Raw genomic sequence first — 24,514 nt, 5'->3', positions numbered from 1 at the left:
CAACATGTGTCCCTTTACCTCCCCCCTCAACTCCATCCAAGGACCCCAACAGTCTTTTCAGGTGAGGCAGAGGTTCACTTGCACCTCCTCCAACTTCATCCACTGTATCCGCTGTTGCAGGTGTCAACTCCTGTACATCGGCAAGACCAAGCGCAGGCTCGGCGATCGTTTCACTGAACACCTCCGCTCAGTCCGCCTTAACCTGCCTGATCTCCTGGTTGCTCAGCACTTTAACTCCCCTTCCCATTCCCAATCTGACCTTTCTGTCCTGGGCCTCCACTATTGTCAGAGTGAGGCCCAGCGCAAATTGGAGGAACAGCACCTCATATTTTGCTTGGGCAGCTTACACCCCAGCGGTATGGACTTCTCGAACTAGAATAGCCTTTGCTTTCTCTCTCCTTCCCCTCCCCACTTCCAGTTCTCCCACCAGCATGGCTGTCTCCGACTACATTCTATCTCTTTCCCCCCCCCTGACATCAGTCTGAAGAGGAATCTCGACCCGAAAAAGTCACCCATTCCATCTCTTCAGCGATGCCGCCTGAGTTACTCCAGCATTTTGTGTCTACCTTCGTTTTAAACCAGCATCTGCAGTTCTTTCCTACATACTTAGTTATTTATCTTGACCCTCTTTCAGGGTTTGAAAATGACTGTTGCAAAACCCACAATACAGCAGCTTCTACACTTTAAAATGACTTCACAGACAATGTGGTGCTTTTGAACATTCTGAGGCTATAAACAGCTCTGAAAAATCAACGCTCTTCCTCGTTCTTAGCATAAGTGTTATTCTTAAATCATATCTTTTCCATTTTTCAGCTGATATGACCTGAAAACGGACTAATTATCCCTCTTAGAAAAGTTCCTTTGTACCAAGGTAAGCCGATGCTGGCAGCATCAGTGCATTTGGCACAAGCAACACTGCGGGGCAATATGTTTCTACAAAAATCTTTAATACTCCAGCTTGGGCAGTTTACCGACATTGTAAGGACTTTAGGATCCTCGACATGCTTTAATTGCTGGCATGGGGGAAAGCCTTAAATTTCACTGCACTTGATCTGGTCTCAATTGCTTGCCTGAGGCAACAAATATCTGGATCTGAAAGTGCTAACCATTCCATTAGTTGTCAAACTTGACTGAAGATAAAATTATAAGCAGCACATTTTCCAGCATAAATTGATACCACAGCATTTCGGAATTTATTTAATAATCTAAATTTATTACAGCAAGTCATTTGATATTCCTGGAATAAGTTATCCTAAAAATAGTTATTTTCTTGCATTCCCTCCCTGATCATAAATAATATTGGGTTTTATTCTGATTCGACAACTTGTAACCCAGGATAGAGACATTTTGTTTTATAAACAAGTTTCGGTAGGTTACAATAATAAGGCAGATAATCGTTTCAGCCAACAACATCCCTGCTTCAAATATGGATCTCTCTGCGAGGCAAAGTTTTTCTTTGACGATCTAAGGCTGATTGTGGCTTGAAGACACATTCTAAACTGTGTCACATATAATTCATTACATTTACAGATGGTGGCACAATATCACCCCAGGAGGTGCAGTTGGCTCAATAGCTTTAGTGGTTCGTTGTTTCATTAGTGTCACCGATTCTGACCTTTCTTGGTATTATCTGAATGGAGTTTTCACGTTCTCATTCACACCAACATGAGTCACCGGGAGAATGGGGTCCAAAATTCAGTCTGAAGAAGGGTCCCAACCCAAAACGTCACCCATCCCTTTTCTCCAGAGATGCTGCCTGACCCGCTGAGTTACTCAGGCACGTTGAGTCTATCCCAAGAAAAGAGCTGGTTGTTCGGTTAGTTAGTTCGTTTAGTTTATTGTAATATGTACCGAGGTACAGTGAAAAGCTTTTTTGTTGCATCCTAACAGAAAGACTACACATGATTACAATTGAGCTGTCCACAATGTACAGATACATTATAAAGCGAGTAATGTTTAATGCAAGATAACGTCCAGTAAATTCCAATTAAAGATAGTCCAATGGTCTTCAACGAGTAGATAGCAGCTCAGGACCAGCTGTTCAGTTGCCTGATAGCTGCTGGGAAGAAATTGTCTCTGAACTGGCCATTGTACATTATCCCTCATGTAGGTGTCTTGTGGTAGAAGCAGAGGAGTTGGGGAGAAGAGAAAGACCTAATGGACAGAATGGGTTCGAGTAAAATATGTGGTAAAAAAGGGATGGGGCTCAGAGTCAAAAAGCCTCCTTATAAATAATGTAAGGAAATATTTGGGCATGAGACAGGTTGCTGCAGTAAGTATTGCCTACAGGAAGATTCACAAACCGATTGGAGGAGGAATCTTGGCAGGATCTTTCAGTTACTTAATTATCTTGGTTCATCAAAAGGTAAGTGAGATATTTCGTAAATAATGCTTTAACCCATTTATAACTAGTGGCAATGGAAAAGTCAACCCCATTAGTTTTAACACAATGTGTTTGAGAGATCAGGAGTATCCTATAATCTAGTACATAAGTCATTCCCTCTTTTGGACCAAGTAAGAAATTTTCTTGAGTTTAGAATCCATTCAATTTTTCCTCTATATGATTTAGTCTAATAAAAAAATCCTCATAATTTCCAATTAAAAATCATTTACATTGTTCATAGGTACATAAGTGATAGGAGCAGCATTAGGCCATTCCACCCATCAAGTCTACTCCACTGTTCAATCATGGCTGATCTATCTTTCCCTCTTAACCCCATTCTCCTGCCTTCTCCCCATAACCCCTGACAACCGTACTGGAATCTATCCATCTCTGCCTTAAACATATCCATTGACTTGGCCTCCACAGCCTTCTGTGGCAATGAATTCCATAGATTCACCACCTTCTGACTAAAGGCATTCCTCCACATCTCCTTCCTCAAGGAACTGTTTCCCAAAGGAACTGCTTGAGGAACTGAAGAAGGGTCTCGACGCAAAACATCACCCATTCCTTCTATCCAGAGATGCTGCCTGCTCTGCTGAGTTACTCCAGCATTTTGTGTCTATCTTCAGTTTAAATCACCCTCTGAAGTTCCTTCTTGCAATGTTTCCTTTAAGTAATGTTTAGTAAAATACAAACAGACTTGAAAACCCAGATATCACTACTGGTTTAATGGAAACTAAAACCTGACTTCTAACAAACTTAATTTTATCAGACACTTTTATGTAAATCACAACAGATCATCCCCACCCTCGACTTAGCCCCTTCCAAAAATACCCAGAAAAAATGACATACCGATAGTTACAGTAGCCTCCCACCAAACAGCCCCAATAATCAGCATCAAGGATTTTAAATCTGAGTGGTTCCTAAAATGAAGCTCTCTTCACTACTAAATACCTCTATTGAACAATTCTCTTCACACCTTGACCCACTTCCTTTACAGAAACCAAATACATTCTCCATCAACAACCGTTTGCCTGACAAAGACCTTTTATGTATCTCTCTTGGGAGTGTGTACGTTCTAAATCTTCCTGGCCCAAGGCGAGGGCGGATTATTTTTTATTCGGCAGAAACAAACACTTTCCTAATCAGCAGGGTGAAGATGATTAATGAACAACTCTCAAATTACAACCTTTTCTCTTGGCTTCAAATAGGTTCCGTGGAAGAAAATGTACTGCTTTACATGCCCTTTCATATTGAAGCATTATGGCTAAACACCAATTTACTGCTTTATTACTGTTGTTATACCCTTGAACAGTTCCAAACACGTACACAAACAATAAAAGTAGAGATTTCATGTGCCTTAAATTCTTCTGAGAAATAAGACAGCCTCTTTTTTAAAATAGTATGTGCATTTATTCATGTTCATAAGTTCTAGGAGCAGAATTAGACCATTCGGCTCATCGTCTACTCCCCCATTCAATCATGGCTGATCTATCTTTCCCTCTCAACCCCATTCCCCTGCCTTCTCCCCATAACTCCTGACATCTGTACTTATTAAGAATTTAACAGGCTGAAAGCAATCATGAATACATTTTCCCAAGCTGATGCTGATTTTGTGTTGCTGCCATTTATTTCTGCGAGGTTAATGTTCACTTAAGATAGACACAAAATGCTGGAGTGGCTCAGGAGAAGTAGCTGGAGTAGCATCTCTGGAGAAAATGGATAGGTGACGTCTCGGGTCGGGACCCTTCTTCAGACCCGATCCAAAACATCACCCGCAGTATATATTTTCTCCAGAGATGCTGCCTGATCCGCTGAGTTACTCCAGCATTTTGTGCCTATCTTTGGTTCTCAACCAGCACCTGCAGTTCCTTGTTATTACATAATGTTCACTTAAGCCAGCTATAACAGTAGCCATGAATAGATTGTAAAAAATAATACCTTATAATTTAGTCACATTACGAAATATGATAACAAGCATATTATACGTAGATTGGAGATTCAGTCAATGAAATTGTTTATTAGATATTTACTCCTACCCTTTTATATTGAAACTCTGGGCTCAGGCTAATGGATTAACGTGACCACATTTATAGCATTTGTGCTATATATAACGTGACCACATTCATGTGGATCAGACTGAAGAAAGGTCTCGACCCGAAACGTCACCCATTCCTTCTCTCCTGAGATGCTGCCTGACCTGCTGAGTTACTCCAGCTTTTTGTGAATAAATACCTTCGATTTGTACCAGCATCTGCAGTTATTTTCTTACACATTTATAGCCCTGATCTATATATCCCCACACACCTACCTTTAATGATAGTCATAAATTACTCTTTGGTATGTAATTTACTTTGGTAGAAGATAATTTTATAACATGCCACATTTCTATCGCAAAGCAATTGTACCAACAGCAGCAGCAACTGCACCGGGTCAAAAATTTTGTGTCTACTTTCGATTTAAACCAGCTTTTGTGTCTACCTCGGACATAACATGTTTCCAATGACAACATTTAACTTAGCCTCCAAGAGCAACTTGGGAATCAGAACACAATGTTCTGCAGGACTTTGCAGAATTTCGGCATTTTTGTTGGTCAATACATCAACTACAAATGATGTATTTGATGTAAACGATCTAAACTACGATCTAAAACTACGATCTAAACTACAAGAGTTTTCAAATAAAGATACGGCTTACTTACAGGACTTTAAGGTTGTAAAGACCGTCAAATGCTCCCGTGGGGATGTTTGTCAAGTCATTTCCGGCAAGGCGTCTGCAGGGTGGAAGAATAATCAAACACATCTCTTCATGTGGGATTCATTTAAAAGCTAAGAAATGCAACATAAATATACAAAAATGAACATTTCCATTATTTAAAAAAAACCTCTTGTAACTGCACGGAATATTTAATACAAAACTATCTTCTCGGTAAATGTTACATTAATTGCTTCTAACGGATAAAGCAAGAAAGGCATTGTGCATTCAGAGAAAACATATTTTATATCAGTAGCATATAGAAGAAATAAATGGCCTTAAATTCGAGGAGCTTAAATCTTTTAATTTAGCATGAGAGGAATAGATCGGGTAGACGCGCAGAGTCTCTTGCCCAGAGTAGGGGAATCAAGAACTAGAGGACATTGGTTTAAGGTGAAGGGGGAAAAGATTTAATAGGAATCTGAGGGGTAATTTTTTTCATACAAAGGGTGGTGGGTGGATGGAATGACCTGCCAGAGGAGGTAGTTGAGGCAAGGAATATTGCAACTTTTAAGAAACAATTAGACAGATACATGGATAAGACAGGTTCAGAGGGCCAAATGCAGGCAGGTGGGACTGGTGTAGATGGGACCCATTGGTCAGTGTGGGCAAGTTAGGCCGAATGGCCTGTTTCCATGCTGTATGTGGAAAAATAAGCAGGGTTGAGGAAAAAATGATATAGTTTAGGTAAACTAATGATCAACTAGGCCAGTAAAAATTCATTTGGACCTTAATATATCAGATTTAGTTACTTCAGCACTTTGTGTGTACCTTTAGATTTAATTTATTTCTTTGCTCAGTGGATGATTAAAGATATTTCTTCCCTGACCAGGGTTTAACTGTTAGTTTTTTTTTAAAGACATAAAGTGCAGGAATAACAAAGTGCTGGAGTGACTCAGCAGACAGGCAGCATCTCTGGACAACATGGATATGTGATGTTTCGGGTTGGGACTGAAGAAGGGCCCAGACCCAAAACATGGCCTATTCATGTTCTCCTGAGATGTTACCTGACCCGCTGAGTTACTCCAGCACTTTGTGCCTTTGTCAAGATGTTAGTTCCGGTCACCTCGTGGGTGACCAAAGTTATCTCTGACCACAACTTCACGATTACTGCATCTGGGCGCATGTGTGCATAATCGGGACTCTGCAGTCTGATTTATTCTGCAATAACATTGCCTGGCGATGGCATCGCCATTGCGTTCGGTGGGAAATATAGGCTACTTTGTTTCCACCTTAATCCAGCTTCGGCAGCATCTGGAAGTTTACTTTAGAGATCTCAAGTCAGCCGAAAGAATTTACCCACTGCTCCGCACAGAGGAATAAATACAAAACCTAATTCATCAACTCTAATCTGAAATGTGAGTGTCTGTGTGCGATGAGGCCTAGATCTTTAAATATTTTTCCTTTGTCCAATGTTTATGAATGTTAATTTTTTTCAGTCTCTGTCTTGGATCATTGGTTCCGTTATAAATTCCAGTAGTCTGGCCAGAGGGGCTTTAGGTTATTTTATTTCAGGGCTGAATTCCTGTGGTTTGAGATCCATTACTTTGCCATTAGCCTCAAGACAGATGTGTTGATGTGTCTCCTAGTGGGTTGATTTTGTTTAGCTGTTTGCGAATTGCCTACTTGTGAATGTCAATGATCCAGACTTCCTGTGTACAATGATTTTTCTTTAAAAGAACGTAGGGAAGAAGGTTATTCGTTGCCCTTGCTCCTCACACTTTGCACCATGTCATTTTCGGCTGCTCCCAGAACCTTAGGATGCAGACAGTCAGCATTTCCGGAGGGAAGGAATGGGTGACGTTTCAGTTTGAGACCCTTCTTCAGGCTGTAATCATCAGACTGAAGAAAGGTCTCGACCCGAAACGTCACCCATTCCTTCTCTCCAGAGATGCTGCCTGTCCCGTCGTGTTACTCCAACATTTTGTTTCTATTTTCGATTTAAACCAGCATCTGCACTTGCTTCCGACACAACCTTGGGATGCAGTCAGGTTACAGGCACCAAGCTCAGTCAGCTGACAAACCCAATTGTGCCTTCCTTTTAGTTCAGTTTAGTTTAGAGATACAGCGTGGAAACAGGCCCTACGGCCCACCGGGTACGTGCTGATCAGTGATCCCCACACACTACCACTATTCCACACACACATTTGGGACAATTTACAATTTTATCAAGCCAATTAACCTGCAAATCTGAATCCCTTTGGAGTGTGGGAGGAAACCGGAGCTCCCGAAGAAAAACCCACGCAGGTCACGAGGAGAACGCACAAACTCCGTACAGACAGCATCCGTAGTCAGGTTTGAACCCAGGTCTCTGGCACTGTAAGGCAGCAACTCTACTGCTGTGCCACTGTGCTGCCTCTCTGTATTGCCATGATTTGTACATTCAGGAGGACGCTCTGTATGTGCATAGATCTCCTCCACCTTTGCCCCTTGCACTTCATATTTACAAGTTTGCGGATGACACAAAGCTGTGTGGCAGTGTGAGCTGCGAGGAGGATGCTGTGAGGCTGCAGGGTGAATTGGATAGGTTGGGTGAGTGGGCAGATGCCTGGCAGATGCAGTATAATGTGAATAAATGTGAGGTTATCCACTTTGGTGGCAAGAACAGGAAGGCAGATTATTATCTGAATGGTGTCAGATTAGGAAAAGGGGAGGTGCAACATCAGGGTGTGCTTGTACATCAGTCATTGAAAGTAAGCATGCAGGTCCAGCAGGCATTGAAGAAAGCTAATGGCATGTTGGCCTTCATTGCAAGAGGATTTGAGTTTAGGAGCAAGGAGGTCCTACTGCAATTGTATATGGTCCTGGTGAGACTGCACCTGGAGTATTGTGTGCAATATTGTATTGTGTCCTAATTTGAGGAAGGACAATATTGCTATTGAGGGAGTGCAGCATAGGTTCAGCAGGTTAATTCCCGGGATGGCGGGACATTACATATGATGAAAGAATGGGTCGACTGGACCTGTATTCACTGGAATTTAGAAGGTTGAGAGGGGATCTTACAGAAACATATAAAATTCTTAAAGAATTGGGCAGGCTAGAAAAATGTTCCCGATGTTGGGGGAGTCCAGAACCAGGGGGGGTCACAGTTTAAGAATAAGGGGTCTGCTATTTAGGACTGAGGTGAGGAAAAACGTTTTCACCCTGAGAGTTGTGAATCTGGGGAATTCTCCGCCACAGAAGGCAGTGGAGGCCAATTCACTGGATATTTTCAAGGGAGAGATAGATTTAGCTCTTAAGGGCTAACAGAATCAAGGGATCTGGGGGAAAAGGAGGAACGGGGTACTGTTTTTAGATGATCAGCCGTGATCATATTGAATAGCGGTGCTGGCTCGAAGGTCTGAATGGCCTACCCCTGAACCTATTTTTCTATGTTTCTTTGTTTACCGAGACAGTAGGCAAGATTTACCCAATAGGTGCTTATGTAACAACAGCGGCATTTTTTTTATAGCTTCTGAAAACACAGCTTTTTCCACAGTGTTAAACACAAGCAGAGGTGCACAGCACTCTGTGTTGCTTCCATGTGGACCTGGGCTACTGAGTCCATTAATCTCTCACATATCAGTGCTGATAGCATGCAAATCCTCAAACCCAACCTCCACACTGTATTAATTGTGGGTCCTGCCCACTACCCATGCGTGTGGAGATATTTTGATCTGCAATAAATACTCTTTACTTTTCCATTACAACCATGAAGGAATGTGACCGTCTAACTCTTATTTCATTCCCACAGAGTTTGTGTTTTTAAATCTGCTTCCTTCCCATAAATACCTGGTGGCCTTATTTAAACTGCATTGTAACAGAGTGGGAGAGGCAAATATTGCTTTACTGTACATTGGTGACTTCTTCCCACAATATTCCAAGCCACTTTGTGTTAAAATGTTGAACTCATTCCACCTCTTGCCATTCATCCATTATTGTAATTGTGCATAGGCGCACAAAGCTGGAGTAACTCAGCAGGACGGGCAGCATCTCCGGAGAGAAGGAATGGGTGATGTTTCGGGTCGAGACCCTTCTTCAGACTCTAGTCTGAAGAAGGGTCTCGACCCGAAACGTCACCCATTCCTTCTCTCCAGAGATGCTGCTTGTCCCGCTGAGTTACTCCAGCATTTTGTCTATTTTCAGTTTAAACCAGCATCTGCAGTTCCTTCCCCCACATTGTAATTGTGCATTTGTTTCAGTTCTGGTGCAATCCTGAGAACTGTGCATCCACCAAGGAGTTGGTCACCATTTTATGAAGTGGAAAAAGACCTATAAATTATTGAGCTGCTTGGTAAGAAACGATGGGATCAGATCATCCATCCATTTCACAATCATATATTTTACTCTGTATTAACTTCTTTAAATTTAATTGACATTAAACAATGCTCTCATTAAATACATAAACCCAGGAAGATAAAAGCCATCAGAGTTTAGACAGGTTGTTTTACATGCCGTTGCACTAATTGCAACTTTTATTTTCTTGCTTCATTTTGTTTTCTGAGATTAAAGAGGAGGAATGGGTTTGTATAAGATATTTTAAGACCATACGGTATCGTAAATCAAAGTTTGCAGCCAACAAAGTATTTCTGAAGCTTGGTTATGATAACACCACAGGCATCCTCTTGTACAAGCTAATGTCCTATACGACTGCAGCATCACTTTCCTAGTTTTGCATGCAACTTTTCTTGTTATAAGCAATCACTTCCTGTTAGCTTGTTTGGTTACTTGCTGTACCTGTGTAATAGTCTTCTGAGAATCAGGCTTTCGGTCTCACAGCATTTTGTCTCTTCAGCAGCACGGTGGCGCAGTGGTAGAGTTGCTGCCTTACAGCGCCAGAGACCCGGGTTCAATCCCGACTACGGGGGCTGTCCGTTTGTACGTTCTCCTCATGACCGCGTGGGTTTTCTCCGGGTGATACAATTTTCTCCCACACTCCACAGACGTAGAGGTGTGTAGGTTAATTGGCTTTGGTGAAAAAAAAGTCATCGCTGGTCGGCGTGGACTCAGTGGGCCAAAGGTCCTGTTTCCGCGCTGTATCTCTAAACTAAACCAAATCAATGTGCTTCTTTTAAAAATTTCCCCAGCCGCTAACTTGTCCACAACAAGCTCCCAGCGTTATTGCCTATTTTGGTGGTGTTGGTTTAGCGGTCAATATTGGCCAGGAATCCCCTGGTCTCTTATATCTAATTTTTTCATGTGTTTGAGGAGTCGACAATGTAATAACTAATTTTGGTTGTAGCAAGACAATAAATGATATTTACTGAAAGTTTGAATGGCACGGGACAGAAAAGGTTTGACGATATTTTCCTGAAATTTCACGTTTATAATGCTGCAGGAACAGATCAAAGGAGTGAAATCAATGCAAGGACTAAAAAGAAAATGTAAATTTGATCAAATAAATTAAATATTAAATCAAGGACAGAAAGTGAAATAAAGAGAGAGATGTATACTTTGGAATCAAATTGGGAGTAAATGGCAAATTAGAAAAAAGTTTTTTTTTAAATGTTTAAAGCATAAAAGTTATGACTGGCATGAACAAACACTTTATTTCAGAAAGGTTCACTTGAAGTAATTAATGTCCAGTGCATTGTTTAAAAAATGGAGAAATAATCGATGCTTAATTAACCATGCAGAAATGTCAAAGGGTGGTTTAGATAAGGAAGCACAGTGGTGCAGCAGTAGAGTTGCTGCCTCACAGTGCCAGAAACTTGGGTTCGATCCTGACTACTGCACTGTCTGTACGGAGTTTGTACGCTCTCCCTGTGACCACATGGGTTTTCTCCGGGTGCTCCAGTTTTCTCGCACACTCCAAAAACGTATAGGTTTGTAGTTTTATAGGCTTCTGCAAATTGTAAATTGGCCCTAGTGTGTAGGATAGTGCTAGTGTATGGGATGATCGCTGGTAGGCGCAGACTCATTGTGTCAAAGGGCCTGTTTCCACATCTTTTGTCAAAAGTCTAAAGTCTAAATCACTTTAGAACTCCCTGTGTAGGAAAGAACTCCAGATACTGGCTTAAATTGAAGGTAGACACAAAATGCTGGGGTAACTCAGCGGGACTAGCAGCATCTCCGGAGAGAAGGAGTGGGTTCTTCAGACTGAAGAAGGGTCTCGACCATTCCTTCTCTCCAGAGATGCTGCTTGTCGCGCTGAGTTACTCCAGCATTTTGTGTCTACCTGAGAACACCCTGTCCTTTGTTGGGAGTTAACATCAAACACACAGAAGCAACAACCTCACACTATTCAAGGCTCTCGTGGCGGCGCCTAACGGCAGCGGCTGACTAGCAGTCTGTCCGTCTTTTTTTGTTGAGTGTCGGTGTTGGGATGATTTTTATATATATTTTTTTGGTTGTGTATGTGTGGGAGGGGGTGGTGGTGTGTGGGGGATGGGTGTGGGTGGGTGGGTGTGGGGAACTTTTCTCTTCCTCACGGCGCGGGGTGCGGCTCGGCTGCGGGGCCTAACATCCCCCGGTGCGGCTCGGCCGCTGGACTTTACATCCCGGTGCGGCTTGGCCGCTGGACTTTACATCCCGGTGCGGCTTGGCCGCTGGACTTTACATCCCGGTGCGGCTTGGCCGCTGGACTTACATCGCCCGGTGCAGCTCGGCTGCGGAGCTTAACACCGCCCGGTGCAACTCGGCTGCGGGACTTTACATCGCCCGGTGCAGCTCGGCTGCGGGGCTTAACACCGCCCGGTGCAGCTCGGCTGCGGGGCTTAACACCGCCCGGTGCAATCGGCTGCGGGACTTAACACCGCCCGGTGCGGCTCGGCTGCGGGACTTTTCACCGCTGGTGCGGCTCGGCTGCGGGACTTAACACCGCCCGGTGCGGCTCGGCTGCGGGACTTTTCACCGCTGGTGCGGCTCGGCTGCGGGACTTAGCTGCGCAAGGCTTGGTCGCGGGCCTTTCATCGCCCGGTTCGGCCGCGAGACGTTTCAGCGCCCGGTGCGGGGACTGTGCGGGTCGGTCGGGGACGAGCTGTCTGTCCGTGGGCGTGGGGAAGAGAGGGGAAGTTTTGTTGCCTCCATCACAGTGAGGGGGTGTTTGGAGTCACTGTGATGGACGTTTGTGTTGGGGTCATGTGTCTTGTGGTTTTTTTTTCTATGACTGCTATGTAGTTTCGTTCGGTACTTCGGTACCGAACGACAAATAAAGCTCTGTTATACTGTTATGAGTCAACTGGTGGGATGAGCCAGTCACTAAGTTCATGGTATAAGGTTAAAGGAGGCAAAGCAGATCCCTGGGACTTGTGAGTTCCACCTACCTTTGCCCGAAGCCACCTTGGTATTTGGTTGTGCCATAATTTTGACCACAATTTAACCCAAGTTTTTAATATTGGGCGTCTGTTGCTGTGGCTCAGTCTTAATTTAAGTAAGAATCACATTACAATTTATGTGTTGATTTCTTACTATTTGGATTATATTGGCTATGGGGTTATCAAAATATTTCAGACATTATTATCCTGTTCAATTTGTTACGTTTCTACAAGTTGTTGATTCTACTTGTGAATTTGCCCTAAATTAATCATACAAATTCAAGAAGAAATTATGGTGAGATTCAGACATATGGATTATTAAAATATGGGTTGTGGTGAAACTACTATACTGGCATCCAAGACAAGTTTGATCCCAAAATGCCAGCTGAGGTTTTTAATTTGTAATTATGTTATTCTGGAATTTTTAAAAAGTAGCTTAGTGTTAGTAATGGTAACCTTGAAACTACCATATTGTTGTTAAAACAGAGGAATAAATCATTTATACTTACCCAGTCTGGCCCATACATGACTCCTGAGTTCCCATGCTTTGAGGACTTGATCTCAATGGACATGTTAATGTTTGAGGACACAAAGTGCTGGAGTAACTCAACAGGCTGGAGGCCTGTGGATTCAAGGCCGGGGACATCTTCTGCCTCCAGGACTTCCCAGGTAACGGATACTTCGACGTTACCTTCCAGAACCCGGCGGGATGGCAGAAGTTACTGCAGGACTTCCGGGAGAAGGGGGATGAAGCCCCGCTGTCGCTCCTGAAGGTGCAGCCGCTCTTCACCCTCCCCACCCAGAGGGAACGGATGATCACGGTGCACATGTTCAACCCACATGTGCCCGTCGTGGATGTCCTCACCTTCCTTGCGCGCTACGTCGAAGGGGCCGGGAACTGCGTGGACATAAAGGACTTGTTCGGGATCTGGACGAGCAAGAGGCAGGTAAAAGTGAAGCTGAGGGTGGACGGGAAGGGATTCATTGTCCACCCTCCCTCGGTGTTCGCTATCGGAGGGAACCGGGGCTACATGACGTACGTGGGGCAGCCCAGGGTGTGCAGGAAATGCAACAAACCTGGGCACGTGGCGGCAGAATGCAGGACAGTCGTCTGCAGAAACTGCAAGTTAGAAGGCCACGAGACAAGGGATTGTAAAGAGAGTAAGAGCTGCAACCTGTGTGGGGAGGCAGGCCACCTTTACAGGGCCTGCCCTAAAAGAGCAAGCACTTATGCACAGGCGATAAGAGGGGCCGCTGCCAGCACCCCCAGGGTGGACGAGACGCCTCCTACCACTGAAAAAGCCCAAAAAGGAAAGGAGAGCAAGGGCGATGACAGCGCGACCACCAGGAGCCCCAAACCGCAGGACAGAGCCCCCCAGGCCCCTCCCCACGAGGGTGAGTCGATGGAAGAGGGGGAACAGGAAGAGGAGGAATGGAAGGTGGTACAGCCGAGGAAAACATTGAAGGCTGTGCGCACGGAGAAAAAGGCGGAGGGGGCAAGCAAGTCCCAAAAAAGAGTCCTCTCCCAGGACGAGGCCAGCAGCCTCTCCGCATCGGAGGATGAGACGACCGGGAAGGGCCGACAACGGAGGCAGAGGCAGAGGAAGGAAACGGGGGAGGAGGAAGGTAAGAAAAAGAACGTGTCTGTTGCCCCCCAGCCCCAGGAGACTGGGAGCAGTGCCAATGGGCCCCAACCCCAGGAGACCGTGAGCGGCACAACGGCCAATGGGCCCCTGCTCCGGGAGACCGTGAGCGGCACAATGGCCAATGGGCCCCAGCTCCGGGAGACCGGGAGCGGCACAACGGCCAATGGGCCCCTGCTCCGGGAGACCGGGAGCGGCACAATGGCCAATGGGCCCCAGCTCCGGGAGACCGGGAGCAGTGCAGTGGCCAATGGGCCCCAGCTCCGGGAGACCGGGAGCAGTGCAGTGGCAAATGGGCCCCAGCTCCAGGAAACTGGGAGCAGCGCAGTGGCCTCGCCAGAAAACACACCCTGTGCGGAGGAAGCCACCAACCTGTACCATTACCTGTGCGACAGAAATGTGCAGGAACTGAGCCAGATGATTGGCATGCGGGAGGATCGCCTGGGACAATAAAGGACAATGGAGCTGAAACTGGCATCCTTAAACGTGCGCAGTGTGAAGAGCACTGCGCGATGTGTATCCGCCTTGCAGTACCTGGCCAAGGTAAAGGCGGATGTGACTTTTTTACAGGAGTGCGGGCTGCCACACCTTCGCTGCTATCGGAGGTGGTCGCGATGGTGGCCCCACGGACTGTCGGTATGGTCGGGGGGCAATGATTGTCGAGCGTCCGGTCTGGGGATCTTGCTGCGGGGAGGGGGCTTCACCATCACTGAGGTAAGGGAGGTGGTGGGGGGGCGTCTCTTGGTGGTGGATGTAATGTACCGTGGTTCTCCGCTCCGGCTGATAAATGTGTATGCCTCACCCAGGCGGAGCGAGCGGTTGGCCGTTCTCCAGCAGCTCCCACCGCTGCTGGCCACGTCTAGACCGCTCGTTCTGGCCGGTGACTTCAACTGCATCATCGATGCGGCTGGACGATCCGGCAGTGCCAACCACAGACTGGACGGCACCTCCAAACTCCTGGTGGAGACGGTCAAAGATGCAAAGCTGCGCGACGCCTTCAGTGACCCTGCAGGCGGAGCCCAGCGGCGGTTCACCTGGTCAGGACCGAACGGTTCAGCCCAGTCCCGGATAGACTTCCTCTTCACATCGAAGGCCGTCACGGTCAGACACACCGACCTCGCGCCGGTGTTCTTCTCTGACCACTGCCTCCTTCAGGCCACCTGTCACCTACAGGAGGACCGGAAGGCGGGCAGAGGGACGTGGAAGTTAAACGTGGAGCTGTTGACCCCGGAGAACGTTGAGGAGCTAAAGAGGGACTACGCATGTTGGAGAACTGTGAGGCCCCTCTTTGACTCCGCGACACTCTGGTGGGAGGCAACAAAGGAGAACATCAAGAAGTTCTTCGTCTCCAAAGGTGTTCAGAGAGCAAGACAGGGTAAGAGGGAACTGTGTCAACTCCAGACAGATTTGCAGCAGCTACTCCTTCTGCAGAGGAGAGGGGTGGATGTGAGGGAGGAACTGAGAGAGTTGAAGGGCCGGCAAGCTCGGCACTTTACCTCTGAATCCTCCAAGATCATCTTCCGGTCCAGGGTCCGCCATGTTGAGCAGGATGAGACGTGCTCACGTTACTTCTTCCATAAGGTTCACAGGGGGAGCTCTGTGATCAAAAGCCTTAGGGAGGAGGACGGCTCGGTAACATCCTCGCAGTCAGACATGCTCAAGATCTGCAGATCCTTTTATAAGGATCTGTACGATGTAAAGAACACAGACAGCACCGCCTCCCAGAACTTCCTGTCCTCCATCACGGAAGTCTTGGACGACAGCAAGCGGGAGAGTCTGGACCAACCACTGACCCTGGAGGAGCTGACTGGCTCCATCCGTTCCTTTCACTCGAGTAAAACTCCCGGAGGCGATGGCTTACCGGCAGAGTTGTACTCGGCTCTGTGGGACTGGGTGGGCCCGGACCTGCTGGAAGTGTACAACGATATACTTCTAGCCGGCAGCATGTCAGACTCTATGAGGAAGGGCAACATCACCCTGATCTACAAGCAGAAGGGGGAGATGAATGACTTAAGGAATTGGAGACCCATCACATTGTTGAATGTAGACTACAAGATCCTGTCTAAGGCCATCGCCAACCGGGTCAAGTCTGCTCTGGGACAGGTGATCCACCCGGACCAAACCTGTGCTGTACCTGGCAGGAAAATCTCAGACAGCCTGGTGCTGCTGAGAGATACCATTGCCTACGTGCAGGACAGACGGGTGGATGCCTGCCTGGTCAGCTTGGACCAGGAGAAGGCCTTCGACAGGATATCGCACACGTACATGAGGGACGTGCTCTCCAAAATGGGCTTTGGGGAGGGAATCAGGAAGTGGATACAACTGCTCTACTCCGAGATCTGTAGTGCAGTCCAAATTAATGGGTGGGAATCAGACAGCTTCCCCGTCAGGGCTGGAGTCAGGCAGGGTTGCCCTCTTTCCCCTGTCTTGTTCGTCTGTTGCATTGAACCCTTTGCCGAATCCATCAGGAAGGATGCGAGCATAAGAGGAGTGACATTGCCAGGCAGTGGGGGCACTCAGGTCAAGGCCTCCCTGTACATGGACGATGTCGCCGTCTTCTGCTCGGATCCAGGGTCGGTCCGCAGACTGATCAGCGTCTGCGACCAGTTTGAGTTGGCCACGGGGGCCAGGGTAAACCGCAGGAAGAGCGAGGCCATGCTCTTTGGCAACTGGCCCGACCGATCTTCCATCCCCTTCACCATCAAGCCTGACTTCCTGAAGGTGCTGGGGATCTGGTTCGGGAAGGCTGAGGCATGTGACAAAAATTGGCTGGAGCGGATAGCCAAGGTGGGGAAGAAGCTGGAGCTGTGGAAGCAGCGCTCCCTCTCCATCACGGGGAAAAACCTGGTCATCAGGTGTGAGGTGCTCTCGGGGCTGCTGTACTTGGCGCAAGTGTGGCCCGTCCCTCCCTCCCACGCCAAGGGGATCACCCGGGCCGTCTTCCGTTTCATCTGGGGGTCGGCGATGGACCGGGTGCGACGAGCCACAATGCACAAGTCGGCAGACAACGGGGGTAAAGACGTGCCCAACGTCGCCCTCATTCTGATGGCCACCTTCGTGTGTGGCTGCATCAGGCGGAGCGTAGAGCCAAGGCACGTGGGCACCAAATGCCACTACCTGCTGAGGTTCTACCTGTCCCCGGTGTTGCGAAGGATGGGCCTGGCGCAGATGCCACGCAATGTGCCAGTCAGCTGGACATTGCCGAACCATCTGTCGTTTGTGGACAGGTTCTTCCGGACCAACACCTTTGACCACAAGTCCATCGGGCAGTGGTCAGCACGGAACGTCCTGCAGGCACTGCAGGGGAATGACTCCATGGATCCTGTGGCGTGGTTCCCAGAACAGACTGCCCAGCTTGTCTGGCAAAATGCCTCATCGCCAGTACTCACCAACAAGCACCAAGACCTGGCTTGGCTGGCGGTGAGGGGAGCCCTCCCAGTCAGATCCTTCCTGCACCGCCGGAACCTCACTACCAGCGCACGCTGCCCTCGGGACGGCTGCTACGGAGAGGAAACGGTGGCCCACCTCTTCAAAGAGTGTGGATTTGCCAGGCGAGTCTGGAGAGGTCTGCAGGGGTCCCTGTCACGATTCATTCCGAGCAGCTCCGTCACAGAGGACTCTGTGCTCTACGGACTGTTCCCAGGGACGCATTCCGAGACTGACATCGAGTGCTGCTGGAAGGTCATCAACTCGGTGAAAGACGCTCTTTGGTCTGCCCGATCCTTGTTGACCTCCCAGCGGAGCGAGCTGTCCGTCAAGGAATGTTGCCGACTGGCCCACTGCAGACTGCAGGAGTACGTGCTGAGGGACGCTCTGAAGCTTGGTGCAGCCAACGCCAAGGCCCTGTGGGGGAGGACCACAGTCTAGGGTCCTTCCGCTGCTGGACATGGGGGGCAGGGTGTGGGGGAGAGAGACGCCCCTCCAAATAAGGGATATGTATGTAAATGTATGTAAATGTCCAAGTAAATGCCTGTATTGAATATGTAACCTCCGGAAATGTCGGATGGGTTTGTTTAAAAATGATGGTTTGTAAATGATATTTATAACTTGAATAAAGTATTTTTTGATATAAAAAAAAAAAAAAAAAAAAAAAAAAAAACTCAACAGGTCAAACAGCATCTCTGGAGAACATGGATAGGCGACATTTTAATCATCACCTATCCATGTTCTCCAGAGATGCTGCCCGACTGACTGAGTTACTCCAGCACTTTGTGACCTTTTGTGTAAACCAGCATCTGAACTTCCTTGTTCCTACATGCTAATACTTGACATTGACGAGTTTTGATTCTCTTTAACAGCAAAATCTGAGTTTTGATGGTATTGGTACATGATTAAAATGAACTGTTTAATGACCGAGCTTGAAGGAGTATAACCTTACAACTATATACTTTAGCATGAACAGTGGTGGATGCAAATGGTGCTGGACTTTCAGTTCATCTTCCAGCATAAGCTGGCAACTTCAATTAAAGAGGCCACTTATGGCATCAGGCACTAAACCAAAGCTGAAAATATGATATTGTTTCTGACCACAAGTAAAAGCATTTGACGCTAATCAACTCTGAGTAGCATGGAGTTAGAAATAAAAACTCACAGGTGCTGGCCTATTTAAAACTTGCTCGAGCCAGGAAAAGGATCTTATCCCAATTTTCCTTGCTATTAAAGCCAAGCTATGGAGCTAAGTAAAATGTGAGGGCTTTGCTATGGTATTAAGTCAGACTAAGGAGGCCAGTTGCAGGCACTGATGGTAGGCTCTGCAAGAGCAAAAGGAACTTCTTACAAACATATTTTCTGAATATTTTTTTCTGCAGGAAATGATCGGAGCATGCAATGGTGCACGTTGACCTCAGCTTTCACACTGATGCAGTAAAGCATTTGCTTCTGATAAAACTTAATGATGGTAGCGTAAGGCTGGAGCCAGCAGTTGGAAGGAGAACCATTAGATGAACTTCTATGGCCTCTGCAAGGTACTAATGGGCAACTTGTTGATAGAACCTCTCTCGGTTTCCCATTCTGCTTCTGGCACAGGTTCCTACATTTTCTTTGAAGACATTATCAGGCCAATTGTCAACATGTGGGATGCTGATAAAAGATGAGGTTACCATGGGTGCCGTGCCATTCGAGGTGTGCGTGCATGCTCCTCCAAACCCAATCTGGGTTCATTCTTGGCACTGGATGTTCATACTCTAACAATGCTGCTCCTAATCTCCGTAAAACCCTAGGGGGATTATGGAAGCAAGATCTTCAGAATATCTCCTCCTTCTTTACTTTAGTCTTTAGAAATACGGCGCGGAAACAGTCCACTGAGTCTGCGCTGACCCGCAATCACCCCGTACACGAGCACTATCGCACACTCCAGGGATAATTTACAACTTGACCAAAGCCAATTAACCTACAAATCTCTATGTCTTTGGAGTGTGGGAGGAAACTGGAGAACCCGGAGAAAACCCACGAGGTCACAGGGAGAGCATACAAACTCTGTACAAACAGCACCTGTTGTCAGGGTTGAACCCTGATCTCTGGCACTGTAATCAGCAAAGTTGTAAAATTGTACCTTTAATTAAAGAATACCCTTGGGAATTTGGCCGAGTATTGAAAAATATTGTCAATTATGATATTGACTGGTATTTTGTGAAAGATTTCATCATTGACGCGATCTTACGAAGATTAATTGCCGCAACACTGGTTAATACAGCAAGGTGCTGTCTCAGTTCTCCTCGACAGATTTGAAAGATCAGATCAGCCAATTACTTTGATGGTCAGTGTGGACAAGATGGGCTAAAGGGCCAGTTTACTTGGTCTGTCTAGGACAGAACAGTGGCGCAGTGGTAGAGTTGCTGCATGGCAGTGACAGACACCCAGGTTCGATCCTGACTACGGGTGCTGTCTGTACGGAGTTTGTACGTTCTCCCTGTGACTACATGGGTTTTCTCCAGGTGCTCCAGTTTCCTCCCACACTCCAAAGACGTACAGATGTGTTGGTTAATTGGCTTCAGTAAGTAGTAAAATTACCCCTGGCATGCATAGGTTAGTGTTCGGGCAGATCGCTGGTCGGTGCGGACTCAGTGGGCCGAAGGGCCTGTTTCCGCAATGTATCTCTAAAGTCTAAAGTCTCTGTATGACCCTGTGACTGAGATACACTGTTGTTTTGCTGAGCCACATCATATGAGAACAGCAAGTGTCCATCTCAAAAGGGCATGCGTAACAGCTAACTTTTGAAAGGTCTTCAATTGTTCAAATTGATTCTTTGTTTTACTTCGAACTTTAAGTTTGAAATATTTGGTATTGACAAAGCTGCTTTGGGACACACCCAATATTAGATTAGTTTGAGGCAGGCCTTGTTTTGGAAAAGAATGGAGCTCAGTACAACCCAATACAATATCCTGAGGTATTGATATAAGAAATGTTCAGGAATAAAGCAAATTGCCATACCTAGTCCTCAGCTACAACAGGAATGCATAGCCACTCCAAGGGAATTCCCCAAAGAGACAGCCATACACATTTTTAAAAGGATCTGTTGTAACAATTTATTCGCAGCTATCAGTCTCTGAAGCACAATATCCTTTAATCAAGTTGAAGTAATTTGAGTCTGCCCCAGCTGCGCTGAAATCTTTAAATGGTCAGTACATGATCTGAAATCAGCAACAGATTTAATAAACTGTGCGAGACCAGCTGCTGGCAAAATATTACATAAGTTGTTAATACAGTAATGGGGCGTCAATTCTGAGAGAGAATTTTTCGGACGTTGCTTTTTGTTCTGCTTTAAGTTTCATCAGACTAATTAAAATGAATTAACCATGTCAGTTCAGTCAAAGTTGTTTAACTTGTATTTGAAAGAAAAAAAATATTGAATTTATGTTCCATTATGAAATCAGGGCACTGCTTCAACTGAAAACCCAAAGCCTTTCCTCCTGAATTCACTGAGACACTGAATTGGCTGTATTATTATTTTGCATCACTCATTCCATATGTTTGGTCCATACAAAAGTCTCGGTCTGAGGCTTGACTCCTTAGACACCAGGTGTTTGATGCTGAGCTCCCTTTGTACTATCGGCCTGTTATTTTTTTAAACTGTCACTATTAATGCTGAAAGCGTCAATGAAAATGTGGAGATACTGTGGACGAGATGCATATCAGCCAAAGCTTTTATCAGACTGCCTTTGTGAATCTGCAATAAAATGCCCCTAGAGTGTATTAACTACTCTCTTCATCTCTCTCGTTTGTCTGCATGTTTTGCTGGCTCTAACTTTTCCAAATTTGACAATGACTAAGTCAGAGAGTCATAGAGTTATACAGCGCGGAAACAGGCACTTCGGCCCAACTTGCCCACACCGACCAACATGTCCCATCTACGCTAGTCCCACCAGCTAGCGCCTGGCCCATATCCCTCTAAACCTGTACGATCCATGTACCTGTGTAAATGTTTCTTAAACATTGCGATAGTACCTGTCTCAACTACCTCCTCCGGCAGCTTGTTCCATACACCCACCACCCTTATTGTGAAAATATTACACTTCAGGTTCCTATTAAATCTTTCCCCCCCTCAACTTAAATCTATGTCCTCTGGTTCTCGATTCCCCTACTCTGGGCAAGAGATTCTGTTTGCCTACCCGATCTATTCCCCTCATGGTTTTGTACATCTCTATAACATCATAAGGATGAGAGACTTTCGCCTTTCCAAAAGTAGCTGTTTTCCAAGCAGAAATAAAACATATTTTATTACCAATTAGCATTTTTATTAATATCAAATAATCGCTCTTGAAAATAAATGGTCAGGTCGTACTTGAAAAACAGATTAAGGTGACTAATAATAAGGACCGCCATGCTTTAAAGAAAAGCTCTGCTACCATCTTCCCATAGCAGCTCGAGAGAGACAATAAATGGCCATGGCCCAAGAATAAAAGTTTAATTAATTTTACCGCATGTGTTTCAGACGTATCAAATGTCAGATCTAAATGACACCACGATTGTTTCTGTACAGCTCCTTCCGAGCCCTGTACCCACCCAGTACTGTCTACCTCGAGAAGCCAGTCAATATTCAACTTCTGCCAAATATGCTGCGTGTGAAGTAACAGCAGGACACAGGAACCGGCTTCTAAAATTCAGCTCCATTTGAGGTTATGGGACAGAACTTCAGACGCAGAGGGTATTAATTGAAAGATACAGTATGGAAATAGGCCCTTCAGCCCACCGAGTCCATGCTGACCATCGATCACCTGTTCACACTAGTCTAATGTTACGTCACTCCCGAAGCACTAAGAGGATTTTACAGAGGCCAAACCTGCCTGTCTTTGGGAAGTGGGAGGAAACCGAAGCACCCGGAGGAAACACACGCGGTCACACACAACGTGCAAACTCCACATTGACAGCACCCGAGGACAGGATTGAATACATATCTCCGGTGCTCTGAGACGGCAGCTCTACCAGCTGTGCCACTCTGCTGCCATGATATACATGCATTGCAAGCAAACCGGGACAAAATCTCCTAGTTTCAAGGTTTCAAGGTTTGTTTATTGTTTACTTTAGTTTGGAGATACAGTGCAAAAACAGGCCCTTCGGGCCATCAAGTGTGCTGACCGACGATCACCATACCCTTGCACTATGCTACACACTAGGACCAGAGGCCATAGCCTCAGAATAAAAAGACGTACCTTTAGAAAGGAGATGAGGAGGAATTTCTTTAGTCAGAGGGTGGTGAATCTGTGGAATTCATTGCCACAGGCGGCTGTGGAGGCCAAATCAATGGATATATTTTTAAGATGGAGATTGATAGATTCTTGATTAGTACAGGGTGTCAGGGTTCATTGAGAGAAGGCAGGAGAAAGGGATGAGAGGGAAAGATAGATCAGCCATGATTGAATGACAGAATAGACTTCATTAGCCAAATGACCTAATTCTGCTCCTAGAACTTATGAACTTATATACATGCCATTATACATGAATTACAGAAAGCTAACACGCAGAACTGTTTATGGTCCATTTTGCAAGAGGGTTTGAGCACATGAGTCGAGATCTTTTTTTTTGTAAACCAGCATCTGCAGTTCCTTAAATAAAATCCTCATGTTGATTACATTTCTGAGTCTGCGGGTCTAAAGGTTAAAGTGAAAGTCCATCTCCCCGCACCAGGAATCATCCCATTAGTGTGGGAAGTGTTGGCATCCAAAGTGCAAATACGAATGCATTCCATGCTACCGATGGAGAAAGTGCGGGCATGATGTGGAATGCGGGGCGAGTCCAGCAGGGGAACATCATGTCCTGTGTATCAGCTCCGTGAAGAATGGACGTAGGAAATAAACGTAGAGGTTAAGAGAATGATGCCTTGCTGCCTAGGGCAGTTTCCTCCCAGCCCCAAACTTTTCAGGAATGGGACCGCTGCACTTCCCAGCCCCAGAGCTTTGACCGTGGCCCATTTCCCGGGATCTGGGTGGCGTAAGAGAAGGTAGCGTGCGGTCACCTGCACCTCTTCTTTGTCACTTGCCATTCACCTACAGTGAGGGCTAATTGCCAATTACCCCTCAATGTAGGTTAATGGCAAGTAGCAAAGAAGAGGTGTAGGTTAATGGCAAGTAGACTAATGGCGGTAGCTATTTAACCATGCAGCATAACTTTGGGGTGAGGGAGGAATCTGAGCACACAGGGCAAATCCATGCAGTCACAGAGAGAATGTGCAATCTCTATATGGACAGCAGCCAAGGACAGGATCAAAGCCGGGACCCTGTGGCTGTGATACCACAGCACTAACCACTTGGCGATGTGTCACAGAGAGGAGAAGGAAATTGCCACAGTTCACTGCAGCAGCATGACCACAATCATTTTAACTTTGAATTTGAAATTTGCCACTTCCAGTGATCTAAAAGATCAATCTGGTGCAGATTAGACTCGGAATGAACTTTCTACGTTGATGGTAGATAATAAAGGCCCATAATAAATCCAGGAATGTTTTGGCATTTTTTGTGACCGTACGTCCTCAGGCACGAATGTCATCTGGCATCGCTGTGCCTACACAAGCTACTCCCTGAGGATGAGTGCAGGGAACAGCATGCACAATTACCCTACACTGATTGCAAAGCAAGAAGCTTGCCAACTTTGTGTTGGATGCTTATTATAGCGATTTGTGTGTGCAGTGATAACACTGATGTTTGGTGACTACAGGCATCAGAGGCAGACCAGCATTGCAACCTGCAAGCACAAGTTCAAGTTGAACTTTCAAGTGCAACCTATAACCCTTAAAGAGGAGGTGCACTGGAGATGGTGCAAGTGTTGATAGTTATAGAGATAGTTATAGAGAACCTGCCCTGGTAAATACAATCTGTGGCACAATGTAAGAGTGAACAGGCTCCAGTATAACTGGATACTGCACTGGAAACCTTATGAAGTAAGTGGAGGGGAGGAGAGAGTCCCTGCATCCTCAGAGGACTGGGAGACCTTTCAGATACATCTAGTTTAGTTTAGTTTAGTTTAGTTTAGTTTAGTTTAGTTTAGAGATACAGCGCGGAAACAAG

At 46.1% G+C, this 24,514-nt stretch overlaps 1 protein-coding gene across 1 annotated transcript in view; it reads right to left on the bottom strand.

Annotated features, from left to right (window-relative positions):
• Positions 1-24,514, bottom strand: part of LOC144603699 (leucine-rich repeat-containing G-protein coupled receptor 5-like) — a 132,804-nt gene that overhangs the window by 59,956 nt on the left and 48,334 nt on the right. The window contains exon 3 of the mRNA XM_078417340.1: positions 5,085-5,156. Within this exon, the coding sequence (XP_078273466.1) occupies positions 5,085-5,156 (72 nt within the window). The remainder of the gene's footprint in view (positions 1-5,084; positions 5,157-24,514) is intronic.

This window comes from Rhinoraja longicauda, chromosome 20 (assembly GCF_053455715.1).
Source record: "Rhinoraja longicauda isolate Sanriku21f chromosome 20, sRhiLon1.1, whole genome shotgun sequence".
NCBI classification, from domain to species: Eukaryota; Metazoa; Chordata; class Chondrichthyes; order Rajiformes; family Arhynchobatidae; genus Rhinoraja; species Rhinoraja longicauda.
The sequence above is the reverse complement of the archived record's forward strand: the minus strand, read 5'-3'. Positions and strand labels throughout refer to the sequence as shown.